The sequence below is a fragment of the Gopherus flavomarginatus genome, chromosome 17, assembly GCF_025201925.1.
Source record: "Gopherus flavomarginatus isolate rGopFla2 chromosome 17, rGopFla2.mat.asm, whole genome shotgun sequence".
Taxonomy (NCBI): Eukaryota; Metazoa; Chordata; order Testudines; family Testudinidae; genus Gopherus; species Gopherus flavomarginatus.
Genome location: NC_066633.1, coordinates 16,543,839 through 16,560,563, shown reverse-complemented (window position 1 = coordinate 16,560,563; position 16,725 = coordinate 16,543,839). Strand labels below are relative to the sequence as shown.

At 49.4% G+C, this 16,725-nt stretch overlaps 1 protein-coding gene across 3 annotated transcripts in view; it reads right to left on the bottom strand.

Annotated features, from left to right (window-relative positions):
• Positions 1-14,977: 14,977 nt before the first annotated feature.
• ASTN2 (astrotactin 2) overlaps positions 14,978-16,725 on the bottom strand; it is a 595,125-nt gene continuing 593,377 nt past the window's right edge. For all 3 annotated transcript variants that reach the window (XM_050926897.1, XM_050926898.1, XM_050926901.1), the window contains one exon: positions 14,978-15,854. In XM_050926897.1, coding sequence (XP_050782854.1) covers positions 15,617-15,854 — 238 coding nt within the window. In that variant the 3' untranslated portion in view covers positions 14,978-15,616. The remainder of the gene's footprint in view (positions 15,855-16,725) is intronic.

The following is a 16,725-nucleotide window of genomic DNA, read 5'->3' as shown; positions in this document are numbered from 1 at the left end:
TGGGTCAGGCACTAGCCAGGCCTGCAACCTACTCCTGACCAATGCCTTTTAAGGCACTTTGCAACCTCCCTGGGCAGATAAAGGCTACATACACATTCAGTCCTGCTCCCAGTGGCTGTACTGCCTGAGCATAGTGCTTCCCGTTTTAATCTTGCCCTGTTGTTTACAGGGCGAGAACATGCCTTTCGTTTACCTCTTAAAGAATGAGATTCTGCAATCCGTTCAAATTGTTTTCATCTGTGCATAACTGGACACATCTCAGTTACATGCCCAAGGGGCTGTGCAGGTCCAAAAAGACAGGAAAAAAAATGAAAAACCCCACAGAACTGTAGTTTCTTGTTCTTTCGTAAAAGGTACAGCTTTAAACTCACAATAAAAAACAAACACTGAGCATTTGTTTTGCTGGGAAACGTGTAAAGTGATGGGCAGCCATATGGTGCCCCCATTTGGCTTCAGAGATTCACAAGCACCATAAAAACGCCAGGCTAGCTTGTGACCTGAGCTATGCCTCATTCAAAGGCATTAAACCTCCCCTTTTCCCCTCTGTGAGATTACCAGCTCATGGATCCAGGCTGTAGGAGTAAGGCAGTACTGCCTACGCCCCACGTCTGGGGCAGACGGAGGCAAGCATTGGGCAGAGAAACTGGCCCGTGTAGCCGACAGGGTGATGGAGGTGGCAGTGACTGTCTGCTGTGATAGGCCCATAGCAATTTAATACCCCTCCTAGTGACTGAGCGGCTTGTCTTCCGAAGCTGCTCCTGGGCTGGTGTAAATTACACACAGGGCCCTGGCTAAGGTTAGACACCAAGCCGCCTGTGCGCAGGAATCACTCCAGCAGCGGCATATGGCCACTGCATAGCAGCACTTAGAGATGCTGGAGCCCCATAAGCTAGGAAGCAAGGGTGACCAGATAGCCCGATTTTATAGGGACCATCCTGATATTCAGGGCTATTTTTTTATATTGGCATCTTTTACCCCCCAAACCCCTCTAGCTGGTCACCCTATGGGAAGCAAAGTTTCAAGCAGTTGAAAGTGGAGGATGAATGTAGCTAGTATAAAACTGGGCCATTGGGTTAATGCTGCAAAACACCCAGGCTACCATGGGCTCATTACTGATTAGAAAGGCCAAGAACCTCCAGTTTATACAACTCATCTTTAAAAAAAAAAAAAACAAAAAACAACCAAGCATAGCCAGCAGAATGCTGCTCACTAGCGCCACCCTGGGACACCCATTCAGTTGGAGCCACACCCCACTCACACCCTTTCTGCAGCACATTCCATGGCGCTCTTGCAGCCAGACACCGACCGGCTCCACTTTGTTTAGCATTAGGCAAAAATGGCGCCTCTCTCTAAAGTCTCACCGTTTCATATGCAACAGCTGCTGTGAAGAGCCCCTCCCAACCTCCATGCCAGTCCGTGCAGCAGCATGCCAGGAGAGCTGGAGGGGCTCAGTTCGCCTGAAGGCAGCCCTCCTGTGTAGCTTCAGCGTGTCGAAGAACTGCCGGTGCATCCCACGGGTCTGGGATCTGGCTCTGCCTGCAGAATCTAGACACAGGTACACCCTTGCCCCAGATGCATGTTCCACATGCTAAACTTGCTCTTTAAAAAAAATTAAAGTGTGTTTCAAGCCCCCGTGGTTAAGAAGACGTTCAAAATGTAAACGGCAGCAGTGCTGTCTTCCTGAAACTGCAGCCAATCACAGGAGAGGCGGGAATGGTTGAAGTAGGCAATGGGCTATTAACGCTTGACCCTAACGAGGTTGATTCTTAACCCTAGTGAGCACCAATTAAATATCAGCCTTGTTCACTAATGGCCATACAAGCAGACACATCAATTTACCAAGCATCTCCTACTGCCTCCCATTCTCACCCAGGTGCCAAAGGCATCATCCAGTCCACAACCTTCCAACTTCTTTAGCCTGACTGCTACAGTGTGGTGAGAGATTTTTGCCTATACATTTCTGCAGTGCACAGAACATGGAAACATTTGGGGACAACAGAAAAAAAAATAGCCTGGCATGTCACCAGAAATGACATATATTGTACCATTTGGTTGCATTTACTTTGGTACGTCAATAAAAACAGCTCAGCTTTTTAAGTCTCTAAAACTGCTGCAGAAATCTGTGTGTGCTAAGGCAGGGGGCTACCTGGAGCTCTAGCTGTCCAGTTTTGATCCAGGTTGCCCCACAGACTAGGGGGCTGTCTCTCTCCCTTCTGTATATAGATACGGTGGTCACAATTTATGTATTCTATAGCCAGTTACAAAGGGTTAATAAGTGATTATTAGAAGCATGTTATAAACATGAGCAGCCTGTGTTGTAGGTGGGTATACGCACATCAATAGAAGGGCTGGCAGATGGCTATAAGCACCTTGTGACTGGTTAGAGTCTATAATAATTGGTCAATTATTAAATCATCTATTAACCCTTAATACATAGTTACTAATGTGCCTCAACAGAATGGGTGACCCATAAATATAGAGAGAGCTGAATGCCTTCAGTATGTGGATCTGGAGGTTTGGTTCATGCTTATCTCGGTTTCTTGTGCCAGCATCACAAGAATAGATAATTAAATTGTCTCCAACCCACTAGTGACATGGCTCATTTCATGTTCCTGGCCAGAACCCAGTGCACTACAATATCACTGTGAGGACAGGATCATTGTAGCCCCATAGACATTTGAGACGGGCTTCCAGTGCCTGTCAAGCAAGACCTTCCCAAATTGCTTAGGCCCAGAGCCTCAGAGGTATTTAGGAGCCCATCTACCATGAATTTCAATAGGAACCTAAATACCACTGAGGCCTTAATCCTGCTAACACCAGACTATCTGCAACGCTTTATGTTCATGACTTGTGAATACATTAAATCTCCTGTACTAGGTGCATTGCAGATCATGGCTGGTGACATATCAGGGCTCCAGTATCAAACTATTTGTAGCCATAACAACCCCGCTCATATTGCCGCTACGCAATTACAGCAATAGCCCAGACAAACCAATTTAAGATGAACTGGAAAATCCCAAACATCTCCATAGGGCCTGCTGACGCTGCTCTTCAAGGAGCGTCAAAGTGTGTAGAACTGAAGGCCATGATGCCCTATCCAAGCCAGGTAAGCCTGGGTTTGGGGAGGGGGAGGCAAGTGGAGCAATTTGCCCCAGGCCCCGCAGGGGTCCCCATGAGAGTTTTTCGGGGCCCCTGGAGCAGGGTCCTTCACTTGCTCCGGGGGGCCCCGGAAAACTCTCGCAAGGCCCGAGTCCCTGGAGCTTCTTCCGGTCCAGGTCTTCAGCAGCAATTTGGCTGGGGGGGGTGTCCTTCCACTCCAGGACCTGCTGCCGAAGTGCCCTGAAGACCCCGGTGGGAGGGGGGGGCCTTCTGCCCCAGGAACTGCCACCAAAGACCCCAGGCTCCCTGAATTCTCTGGGCAGCCCTGCAGGAAACATTGAATGATCTGGCATTAACGACTCAAAGCAAAATTCCTCAAACCTTTCTTAGATCATCAGGTTCAAAGTGACATACTTGGGTTGTGAAGTACAATGAGATGGCCAATGAACAGAGGGTTTGGGCTTCTCTAACTCGGTGAGAGCCATGTAAGACCAGGGCCACCCAGAGTGGGCAGGGCAATTTGCCCCAGGGGCCCCCAAGAGAATATAGTATTCTATAGTAGGGCAACTTTTTTTATGGAAGGAGTCCTCAAAATTGCTTTGCCTCAGGCCCCCTAAATCCTCCGGGCAGCCCTGTGTAAGACGCATGATGAAGGGCTTGAATCAGCAAGGGACGTAAACACAGGCTTAAAGTAAGGCACATGATTGCTGAACTGGAACCTAAGCTCCTGGATATCGTTCCATTTACTTCTATGGCCACTGGAGCCGTCTCTAATTGTTTAAAAATAAATTATGGTTTGATTGATTTGCTCCTAGGAGATCAACAGCTTGGCGCAAACTGATTGTGTTTTATTAATTTCTATCCTTTTGTTTACCTACCTGACAAGTCATCTTTACCCAGTTTCCCAGGTCTCCCATAATTGTAGCTTTCTAACGAGTACAACATGGACGTGTGCCTAACATTTAATCGAGTGCAAGAGCTCCCTCGTTCTTCCAACTCATTTGGCCCAGTCCAGCACATCATTCTTCATGCGTCCTGGCTCTTGGCATGGAGCTCTGGAAAGCAGTAAGCAATGGGGAGCCTGGGGCCAACATTTTCAAAGCCCAAACTCTGCTTTCTGAGTGCCCAACTTGCGCCGTGAAATCAAACGCTCCGTTCGGGAAAAACTGGCCTGTTTCTTGGTGAGTCTTTAGTCCCTTTGCTGCCACATCCTCCGTCTGTAGGGGAATCTCATGATGGCTAAAGTCAGCAACCAGATCAGAATGAGTTAACTAGCATTACACCTGAGATGAATCTGACCCAGTGTCTCCATGGCAGACCAACTTCCTCTCCCATCCAGCCTGTCGATGGGTCACCACAGTCATTACAAGACAGCCTTTCTCTCCTAGAGACTCCTAGCCACCTGGAATTTCTGGACTGTAGATAAAAATGCAGAAAAAATGAGGTAGTTTCTCTACCCCTTCCGTCCAAATTGGGCTGCCATCGTCTGGGGCACTGCCATGAAAGGTAACCTACTGGTACGTCCCTACTGTGATAAGTATGACTCTCCATTCTTTCCTTCGTGGAAGAATGCTGCAAATCACAGAGGCTGTTAAATGACCTTGCAGGAGGGGAGAAAAGGAGACTGGAGGAGGAGGAGGGGAAGGCTAGAAAGAAAGGCAAGGGGAATCTTTTTTATTGGATAGTGTATTAGTATGGCAACATTAAAACTTTCCATCCAGTCATGCAAAACCTCAGGGGGGTGGGGGGTGAGGGGAGGCGTGTCAAACTCTGCGGTGTGATTTTAAACCCTAAGGCGGGTGAGAAACGTACTGAATTAAAACAGTGCCAAGCAACCCATGCAGTGGGGTGTGTCTTGCAACGATGCCTTGCCATGGTCTGCTCCCACATGCGGCCCTGCCACCCCCACTGAGAACAGGGCCCATTTTCAGGCTAGCGTCGCCAAGGGGCTCATTTGGCCTTACATCACGCTGAGCGGCATGCCAAAAAGTGCTCAGCGTTTGGCCTAACTTTCTGCCCATTGAAGTCAATTGGGAGGCTTTTAGCAGAGCTTGGCCAACGCTGAGTGCTTGACCCCACTCCATAAGGCTGAGCAATGGCCAGGGACATCCCTAGCTGGGTACGGGGCCCAGGGAGGAAGTGACGGATTTGTCTCTTCCAGGACCGACTGCTCAGGCCAATCACACCAGCCTGCAGGTCCCCCCCACCCCTAAAGCACGGGACCCGGAGCAGTCGCCCCTATTTGCCCTACCCAAGGGATGGCTCTGTGCTTTAGAGAGCAAGCCAGAGGGTGCACTGATGATCAGCCTAGAGGGAAGTTGTACTCCAAGCCTTGACCCTAAGCTGGAATCCCAGCATTTGGCCTGGGTAAATGACTTCAGGATGGGACCCGCTTATGCAGCCCTCCCCCCCACCCAGTATAACACTAGGGAGTGGTTTTGTGCAGTAGCTATGCTAACTAGCCTGGGAGTCAGGAGACCTGGGTTCCACGCCTGGCTTTAATTGCAGATTTTGGCATGTTGCTTCGTCTCCCTGTGCCTCAGTTTCCCCATCTGTAAAATGGGGATAATGACACTAGATGCCTTTGAAATCCATGGGTGAAAGAGTTTGGGTGAGAGGATACTTTTTTCTCTACGGGTGACATTCACCCCAGGCAGAAGACCTTGAGCTTAAAAGGTGCACAGGCCTTGCCCTGCACTAGGGTGACCAGATGTCCCGCTATCGGGGCTGTCCCAATATTAGGGGCTTTCTCTTATATACATAACTATTACCCTCCTCTCCCCCTGCCGAAAAAAAGTGTCTCACTTTTTTACACTAGCTATCTGGGCATCCTGCTGTGCACCACCACACGAGAGTAGATGTCATCAGCTCTACCTTTGGTTCTGCCTCTCATCGTCACTCTGTGGGGAGCGCCTGAAACAGAAACACAGGCTGGGACTTTCAAGGAGCCCAAAGGGAGTTAGGTAGCTCTGTATGCTTAGGGTGACCAGATGTCCTGATTTTATAGGGTCACTTCCGATTTTGGGGGCTTTTTCTTATATAGGTGCCTATTACCGCCCACTCCCCGGCCCGATTTTTCACACGTGCTGTCTGGTCACCCTAGCGTATGCCCACATTTGTGCCTGTATTCCAGCAATACGTTGGATGCAGCCCCTACCCAGCCCACCAGGCTCTTGCTGCAAAAGCCTCAGGTCAGGAGATCCCTTGAAAGCCAGTACAAGGTTAATGAGAAAATTCCCACTGCTAAAGCTGCCACGGATGAGGCAAGAAGCCAGGTCGCTGGCCCAGCCAGGTCCCTGTTTTCCATCCGTTGCCAGGTTCCCACTTGCAAAACCCCCCCAGGCCCTGGCTCAGACCAGTTGCTCCTAGCAATATGCCCTTAGGGCTTGTCTACACTTGACATGCAAACTGCTAGGAGAAATTGGGCCAAGCCAGGGCTTGGGTTTTTTTTTTTTGTGCAAGTGGGAACCTGAGCTGGGTTGACCTGTTTCTGTGTAGCCCAGGCCTTAGCACCAGTGCTAGTGTCACACAGTGGAAGGCCCTTTGAAACATTCCTGCTCACCCCACCCCTTTTTTTCTGACAACGGTTGCTGTTTACTGGGAAGCAAAGACGTGGCATGTTATCTTTCAGCCTCGCCTTTCCCTTTTACTCAGCCCAGTGGCCTTTACATAGGACACACCTTCTACGCTGTCTCATTAAAAAGGAACAGAGCCGGAGGGTCAGATTGGAGGAAGCTACGTCACAGCTGGCTCACTGGAAAAAAAAATCTGAGAAACCATAAAAACGTTTTGGAATTATAGTGCAAATCATTGGCAAGGTGTTTGGGTTTTTTTAATAGCGCTGAAGTTTTCCTGCAATGCCCTGAATATTTCCCCAGTGCTCCCCGGGGGTGGTTGAATTAGAGAGGTCGGGGGCCGCACTGGAGGAGACAAATAAAAGCACATCGTTTAGGCAGTGTGAAGGCAGGTTCGCTTATTTCACGTGACCTCCCTGGCATAAAAAGGAGCAGAACCATTCCAAGTCTTCTACAGCTGTGCAGGCATCCAACGTGGCGTGCGGGCAAGCTGAAAGCGGGCAAGGTGCAGAGACAGTAGCAAAGGTATGGAGCCTGCCTAGCCGTGGCAGGCTTATGATCGGGAAAAGACACAGAGTGGCAGGAGAGCCATGGACTATGCCCAAAGCGAGGGCCCTTCCAAATTCATAGCCTTGAAAAATGCGCCACAAATCGTGAAATCTGGTCTCCTGCCATGAAATCCAGTCTGTTGTGTGCTTTTACCCTATACTGTACAGATCTCACCGGGGAAACCAGCATTTCTCAGATTGGAGGTTCTGACCGAAAAGGGCATTTCAGGAAGGTTGCAAGGTTCTTTTATGAGGGGGGCGGAACTGCCGCCCTTACTTCTGCGCTGCCTTGAGAGCTGAGCGGCCTGAGAGTGGCGACTGCTGACTGAGGGCCCAGCTCTGCAGGCAGCCGCACAGATGTAAAGGTGGCAATGCCACACCAGGCCATCCTTCCTTCTGCGCTGCTGCTGGCAGCGGCTCTGCCTTCACAGTTGGGCTCCCGGACAGCAGCCACCGCTCTCCAGCTGCCCAGCTCTCAAGGCAGCCACCACCAGCACAGCACAGATTTACTGCAACGGCCCCCCCATAACCACAACCCCCCCTACATACACACACAAAACTCCTTTTTAGGTCAGGACTCCTACAGTTACAACACTGTGAAATTTCAGATTGCAGTAATGAAATTTACAATTTTTAAAATCCTGTGACTGTGAAATTGACCAAAATGGCCCATGAATTATATCTGGGCTAGCCCTGGGTTACAGGCCTTTCCCTACCAGCCTTCCTCTATGATCAGTAGGCAAGTTGTTTCAGTGTTGTGCGCCTCAACTCCCCAAATGAAAAATGGGACCAATATTTCCCTGCTTCACAGGGGCATTGTGAGGCTAAAAAGCCCCTGGGACTGTAAGTGCCTAGACAATGAATTGATGTAATGACGATAGCAAAGAGAGCAGCCTTAAGCAGCAGGGTCAAGAGGAACTAAGTATGCCACCCCATGGCCCTCTCAAGTGTCGCAGCAGATGAGACGTCATCACAGGGCCAGTGACATATCAGTGGAGAAATCTGAGACACCCGCAACAGGCCGGATTCTCTGTCGGATGGCCAGACAGTAAATCAAGGCAGCAGTGACCAGGAGGTATTGCCTTGCAGGAGCTCCCACTGGTCACACTGAGGATGCACCTTCGCTCTAGATTCTGAACAGGGTCACTTGGGCTTTTAGGCTGAGATTTTTTCATACTTACCAGTGCATGCCCCCAACTCCCAGTGTATGGCTACAGTGCAGAGTAAATTTGGACTCTTACATTGCTGCCCCTAATCTTTCCACCCTGCCCCAATCCAGTCTCACAACCATCTCACCTGAAGTTGATCGGGCTTTAAACTCAGGTTAGCTGGCCTGAGTAGGCAGGGGAGAGGGGAGGAACCCAGGTCAACCTGTGGAACTCCTTGCCTGAGGAGGTTGTGAAGGCTAGGACTATAAGAGGGTTTAAAAGAGAACTGGATAAATTCATGGAGGTTAAATCCATTAATGGCTATTAGCCATGACAGGTAAGGAATGGTGTCCCTAGCCTCTGTTTGTCAGAGGGTGGAGATGGATGACAGGAGAGTGATCACTTGATTATTACCTGTTAGGTTCACTCCCTCTGGGGCACCTGGCATTGGCCACTGTTGGTAGACAGGATACTGGGCTGGATGGACCTTTGGTCTGACCCAGTACGGCCGTTCTTATGTTCTTCTTTCATTTGGGGTGTTGGAACATTTTTTCTAGTGGGGTGCTGAAAGCCATTGAACCAAACTGTAAACCCTGGATATAATAGAAACCACTTCAAGCCAGGGGGTGCAGCAGTACCCCCGGTACCGCTAGTTCCAGAACTGATGAACCCACCCACTTGCAGTGAGGACACAAGCAAAACCACTCCAGTCCCTTCCCACAATTCCCTGCACGATTTAGTGACGACGTGGCCTCATTGAATTGAATCTCAGTGAGCGTTCGGTGTTTAGCTCCCTTCAGCTCCTCGGACGATCCCAGCCTGAAGAACCCTCCCACTACGTGCCCTGGATTTGGGATGGGAAAGGTGAGTGGAGCTATTTTAGTTTAATTTTAGAAAATGCAAGTGGCTTAAGAAAAAATCCCCAATCAATGCCTCAAAATAGCCCCCTGAACATTGGGAAGGGCCCTGCTCGGAGCACACTGAGAGATGAGAAGGGATTTACAACATCAGGAGTGGCTCGTAAGGCCAGAGTGGGCTGCTCATTGTCATTCCGGATCCCTGGCACCCACCAATTCTAGATTGATGCACATAACCCACCTGCTGCGATCATTCTTTTCTCCTCCAATGAATTTTCCTTCCTCACGTCCCAGCCCTTTCCCTGCCCTGCGCGAGAAATTCACTGAGGTTCTGAGCCTGGCTGTGTGACTGTGGGCAAGTCACTTTGCCTCTCTGTGCCTCAGTTCCCCCCTCTGTAAAATGGGGGCTAACGATGCTTCCTTCCTTTGTAATGTGCTTTGAGCTCTATGGATGAAACACCTTATAGGAGAGCAGGGTGGTACAGGTCATATGACTTCTGATTTACACCTATGTGTGAGATGAGAATCAGGCCCCTTATCGCAGGCTTTAATCTTCATTATCACGTTCACCCAGATGAAACTGAATAGGCATCGGGTACAAAGTTCAAAAGCACCTAAGTGCCTTAGGTGCCTACGTCCTATTGCATATCAGTGGGACTTGGCTCCTAAAACGCTTACCTGGCTTGTCTGACATGCATGCAGATTTCCAAGAGAGCTCAGCACCCAATGAGCACTCATCCTGCTGAGTCCTTCTGAAAAGCTCCTGCCTAAGAAATCCTTCCTGTTCACCCTCGCCACCCGCCTCAGCCATGGAAACGATGCGTTACACAGCCACAAGCAATGCAAGGCTTAGCCAGTTGAGGTGGGAAAGGGCATTGTAGGTGTCACAAAAATCGGCCTGTTATTTATTATTTACGTTGTAGTAGTGGTCACCCTCTATTAAGCATGTTCTCAGCACGGAGGAAGACAGTCCTTGCCCCAGCGAACTTCCAATCCCAAATGAAGCCACACCAAGGTTGGGAGATATGGATGCAATGTATGAGGAGCTCAGCGTGAGGTGAGCTATGGGCTTGGTAGCTACATCTTATACTGCTGCTTTAAGTTAAACAAGATCCATTCCCCTCTTCCCGTCCTCCTCCCATGAGTCAACCCCCTTGTCTTCACCTCCAATTCCCAGCATTGATTCCAGTGTCCTTACCTCCTTGCCAACATCCCCTCACCCCTCAGATGAGCAGCTCATGCTGAAGACAAAGCAATGACTTGGAGAAGTAGGAGACTTGACCAGTGAGTTTCCTGAAGGCGCTGCAGAAGGTGGGGGTTCTTTAGGGGGAAGAGAGGGGTGTTGTGCACAGGGGGAGGGGTTAAGATAAGGTTTCTGCTAAGGAAAGTCTGTAACCTGTAGAGAGAAGGGGTTTATAAATGCTCAGGCAGGGAGGCAGCCTGGGAGGTAGGGAACACTTGTGTATATACGCTACGATCTGTCAGCTCTTGTGGGACAGGAAAGTGTAACACATTGGCTTGAAAGCCTGAAAGTAACGTCATCCAAAGTTTCCATAGAGGAAATCCAGAACCTTCCCTTCAGTTGTGAGATGTTTTATTTGCCACCTCAAATAATTCCTGGGTTTTGTTTGGCTCGGGCACCTGACCTTGGGTACCATCACAGGACTCACCATGGCCCATTGCTTTTAATTAGCTTTGATCCTGGGGGTTATGCACATTGCAGCACAGCTGAATATGCTGTCAAAGTGTCTAGCCTCCCTTCCCTTATTTCTATCCCCTGCTATACGTACACACGTCTCTGCTGTGCACGTGAACACAGAGCAATGCGGCCAGATTCTCTGCTGGAGTAAATCAAAGTTGTTCATAAGAACATAAGAACTGCCATAATGGATCAGACCATTGGTCCATCTGACCCAGTATCCTGTCTTCTGACTGTATCCAATGCCAGGTCCTTCAGAGGGAATGAACAGGGACCCAGCGTCTGTCGCCCGTTCCCAGCATCTGGCAAACAGAGGCTAGGGACACCATCCTTGCCCATCCTGGCTAATACCCACTGATGGACCTATCCTCCATTAACTTATCTAGTTCTTTTTTTATATAATCTTGGCCTTTACAACATGCTCGGGCAAAGAGTTTCACAGGTTGACTGTGTTGTATGAAGAAATACTTCTTTCTGTTTATTTTAAACCTGCTGCCTATTAATTTCATTTGGTGACTCCCTAATTCTTGTGTTTTGAGAAGTACATAAAACTTCCTTATTTAATTTCTGCACACCAGTCATGATTTTATAGACCTCTATCATATCCCCCCTTATCATATTCCCCCTCATTTCTTTTTCATCCTGAAAAATCCCAGTCTCATTAATCTCTCCTCATACGGAAGCCAATTCCATACCCCTAATCATTTTTGCTGCCCTTTTCTGAACCTTTTCCAATGCCATTATATCATTTTTTGAGATGGGGTGACCACATCTGCATGCAGTATTCAAGATGTGGGTGTACCATGAATTTATATAGAGGCAATATGATATTTTCTGTCTTATTATCTATCCCTTTCCTAATGATTCCCAAGATTCTGTTCCCTGTCCTTCACTGCTGAAGCATCAGCTGAGAACCTGGCCCACACTACACATCTACGCTCTGCAGTGTACTGTACTCATAGACATGCTCTGTCCATACACCCAGATCTGACTATGTACACATGGGTTTCGTACACACTGGGTCTGATTCTCAGTAACTCTGTGCTAAGGATGGTTGGGAGTTAAGGTGACTTCAAGCCAGCTTTGTGCTCCGTTAATTCTCCTTGCTGTGTAAGTCTGAGCAGCTTCAGTGCTGTTGTAACTGTAGATCGGCTTTAGATGGGCACTGTGCACTATACCTCCTGCCCTGATTTGAACCCTACGCTGAAGGCAAGTGCAAATGGACACATGATGTGCAAAATCAGAGGCACAACGTGTGCAAAAAGTTGCCATGACCAAATCTGCCCTGACTCACCCACTCATGCCAGGGCAGCTTTTGGAGTGAGTCTTGGATCCTAATTCATAGCACAGGCATAGCTAGAGAGCCCATCCATCTAGCAGTATCCCTAGAATGCTGTCGCTAGCATCTAACAACTTTTCTAGGATTACAGACAAACCGTTTGATTTGTCCATGGGGACGGCCAATGCTGCCTCTTTCCCACCGTTGAACCACGAATTTCCTCTCCCCCTTGGCAGTTGCAGGTGGGTTTTAATCCTGTGGGGGTTTTTAAAAGAAAAAATGACTCATCCTTGAAAAAACACGCAAAATTGTGTGGGTTAAATCTGGGGAAGGGACAGGAAAAGGTCCAAAAATGTGAGCACCTAAAAAAAACAACGTTAATGAAATTTGTAAAACCTCTAACCCCTCCCGGTTCACCCAACTCAAATGATGACGCCCAGGCACACCATGGCAGCTAAACAACCCAGGTTACACACCTCTTGCACATACACTTGCTGGCCATGCACATGTCAGGCATCCCCCCAGGAGCTGTCACATGCTCTCACACTTGAATCACCTGGTCCACATTCACCTCTCGCTCACCCCCTTGTAAACCAGGCACAGTCAAGACAAGTTGCTGGGGTTACATGAGTGTAAGGATGAGAAGACTCAGGCCCAGCCAGCTGGGCACTAGGGCTGCCAACAGGTTTTCCTCACTGCCATAGCTGGTATTTTTCATGGCAGCACATGCAATAGGAACACAGCCCAGCAGTACAGTGCCAAAACACGCCAGGGCATCAAACAGGGCCTCATTTGCACTTCAAAGTTTGTTTTGTTTGCTTGTGTTACAATAGCAGATTGCTCCAAGTATTTCCTTAATCCTGTCGCCCATGTCCAGCATGAACACGTGCTGCCAGGGGCAGCTGAGCCACATGCTGAGCTATGGGGCTGGAACAAGGCTTGTATATTTAAAAGGAGCTGTACGATCCGTTAAATCCTGGCTGGCAGGCTCAGGAGTTAGAAAGGGTTCCAAGGGCTTGCCTGCATGAGGAGATGCTGAGACTCAACCAGAATGCCTGCTGGGGCACCTGGCCAGTATAAACCAGTGTGCCTGCTGCAGCGTCATGTGCCGGGTCTGGGGGGCAGATGGTTGACTAGGACACCCTCGCAGCCCTCTACAGGTACGTCTATGCTGCAGCGGGAGGTATACTTTGATGCACCCGTCATTAGCTCCAATCAAGCTAGTCCACTACAAATTGCAGCATAGCTGCAGGAGCATGGACTAGCTGCCCAAGTACAATCCAGACCGAGCCCCTAGGTACGTACCTGAGTGACTAGCCAGTGCAGCTGCCTGCACTGGGGTGGCTATGCTGTGCTTTTCAGGGTGCTACCTTGGTCGAAGCTAGCGGGGGTACATGCTGGAAATCACACCCTCAGCTACAGTGTGGACGCACCCTTATCTCCTCAGCTTCAGCCTGATTTCAGGAGGTGCTGAGCCACCTAGCGAGGTCAGCGGAAGCTTTCACAGTCTCAGCAGTTCTGAAAAACAGGCAGCTTCTGTCCATGGATGCACTAGGACTGGACATATTGTGGCTGGCCTCTACGCATGGGCACAGGGGAGGAGAGGCTCTTTGGCCTTGCCATCTCGTCTTGCATTTGCTCCGTGTGGCCCCACCAATGGCAAAGGGAACGGTTGACTAATGGGGACCAGTAACTCACAACCTCCTGAGGCCTAACAGCATGCAAAGCAGGAGCAAAGCCCAATGGAAGGAAGATCGCAGTGTAGGGTGTTTTAGGTGCCAAGGGATTAACTCTTCATGGGCACAGCAGCAGGCTGGACCTCAGCTCCAAGATGCTACAGGTTTGTATCTAAGCAAAGTTGCGTCTGGAATCAGGTGGGCTAGGAGGGCTGCTGGGGGAGCTTACCACAGATGGCTCTCTGAAGGTTATTGTTATTATTTATTGTTTGTATGGTGGTAGCACCTGGAGGCCCCTGGAGGGACAGGGCCACCTTGGTCCTAGGTGCTATACAAACACGTAGTGTGTCACAGCCGCAGAAGAGCTGAGAAGAAGGGGTGTGCTTCCTTTGTGTCAGCACTGATCCTTCCCCTGCCCTATGTTTCTTTATGGCAAGAGGACTGGTCAGCCCCCATCTGCTCTGCAATGATCCTTGTGGGACCTTACACAGGAGAAATTCCAACCTCTGTCTCCATAGTCTTGGGCATGCTTGAGTTGCTTCTTCAGCAGATACCAACTCTGGCCCAGACTAAACTCCCCTTCTCCACTGAAAGAGGAATTCAGTGGCACCAGTGAAGTCAATGGAAAGCCTCCCACTGACTTCAGTGGGCTCTGGATCTAGTTCCTCTATCAGCCTCCCACCTTGCTCCATTCCCAGCGTGTGCCAACCTTAGCCACATGAGATGCTAAAAGACGATAGAGTCTCCATGTCTATCTAGCCCTTGGCTGCCTTATAGGGTTTTCCCATGAGCACAGAACTCTTACAACAGGAGCTGAGAACAAAGAGTGATCTGGCTTTATGGAGGGAGCCCGCAGACAAAAAGAGTCACTCCCTGCCCTTTTTAAATGCTCAGCTCCTCTCACCGCTACCCCAATCCAGCACTGAGAAGTGTCTTATTGTTCCATATACTAGGATTCTTCTCTTAATCCTGTACCCGACACTTGCATTTCTTTCACCAGAGCTCTGAGGAGACTTGTTTCCTCCTCAGGTCATTCTGCAAAAAAGCCACGGCAGAGATGTGTGTTGGCAAAAAATACCCAGCAGGCGGGGAAGGCGGACTTCATATGAATCTTTAATGCACAGAACAACCTGTCAGGAGCCCTGCAAACGAAGACTCCACAAGCAGCAGTTCTGCAAACTTGGAGCGTTAAAAAAATCCCAGTTTGCCTGCAATGTCTTTGCACCTGCCTGGCTGGCGTTAATCTCCAAGATCTTCAGTTTCAGGATGGTGCCTCCAGCTCCCGGTGTCGCCTCCCACAACTGAGACGCTTCGCCTTGGCTCCTTGACGCACTGATGCAGCGGGCCCCCTTCCCCACCTGGTCCACTTCCAAGGCTAGCAGAGGAGGGGGCAGCTAGCTCTCCTATGCCCTGACCTGGCCCTTTTGGATTTCTCCTCCTCTCAGACTTGGAGCATGTAGTCCAGAAAATTCGGTAAGAAAAGATTAAAAAGGAGAGACGGTGCTACTGAGTCGACTTAGGTATTTTCATTTTAAAAAATAAAACAAAAAGGGAAATCAAAGTCCAACTGGCTGATTTCTCGTTTCTCCACCGCCCGTGTCCAACAGTCCGGTTTGGCCTCGCTGTCCCCTCCATCTGAACGTCACCCTTCCCCTAAGCCCACCAGCTACTCAGGTTGTCACATGTCTGTGACTCCTTGGAGTTCCCTCCCACAGCTCCAGGCCAACATCGTCCCTCACCGCCCCTTGGACTCCCCATACGTGTTGCGCAGCATGGAGACCATCTTCTCCTCACACGTCACTTTGGTGTCCTTTAGGATGTTGTACCAGACCATGCCGGCCGGCCGGACCTCTTCGCTGCGACAGAACAGGTAGGGCATGGTGTCAGTGCGGCTCTGGATATAGGCACTGCGGAGCAGGGTCGAACAGTGGCTGCTAACTTTCTCCAGCCGCCTTAAGATCAGGTGAGCTTTCCTGGAATGAAGAAGAGGAGACGGAGACGTAGCAAGAAGGTGGAAGCAGTTAGACCAGGGAGCTAGGAGCCAGGACTAGAGGTGGGTGAAATAGTTTTGGCGACTACTAAATTTGCCGAAAATTCATTTTTCAGGTTGAATTTGGCCAAAAACAAAACCAACCAACCAAGCAAACAAAAAAGATTATTTTAAAATGTGGAAATGGTTTGTTTTGGCATTTTCAACATGAGCTGTTACAAAATGAGCTGTTACAATCCCTTCAAATTGACATTCTGTTTAGAAAATGTCAATTCCAACAGACAATTTGTTTCAAGGTGATGTTTTGAGTCAACAGCCAAAATAGGTTGTTTGACCAGACTGAATTTTTTTTTTCAGTTTTTCAATTTGGCAAGGGAAAAAAAGGAGTTTTGGTTTGGCCACCACCAAAAGAAATAAATAAATAACTACATTATTCGCTCAGCTCTAGCCAGGGCGGTCTGTCCTGTCACATAGACAAAACAGTTCTGTTAACAGTTGCCAGTAGCTAGACAGATCAATAGATTCTCTCTTCTGACTGATTCCTAATTACAGTAAAAGGTTTTTTATCTGGCATGTTGGAGAAATGGGGATGCTGGCAAGTGAAAAATTTAGGTTAACTGAGAGGGAGGGAGTTTGGGTGTGAGAGGGGCCGCGGGAGAGGGTTGGGGAGAAGGAGGGGTTTCGGGGTGCCGGATCTGGTGGGGGCTGGGGACTGGGGCACGGGAGGAGTTTTGGGGTGCCGGATCAAAGGGACACTGACCTCGGGCGGCTCCCTGCAAGTGGTGACCTATCCCTGCTGTTCCTAGGTGGAGGCATGGCTAGGTGGCTTTGTGTGCTGCCCTCTCCCTATCCCG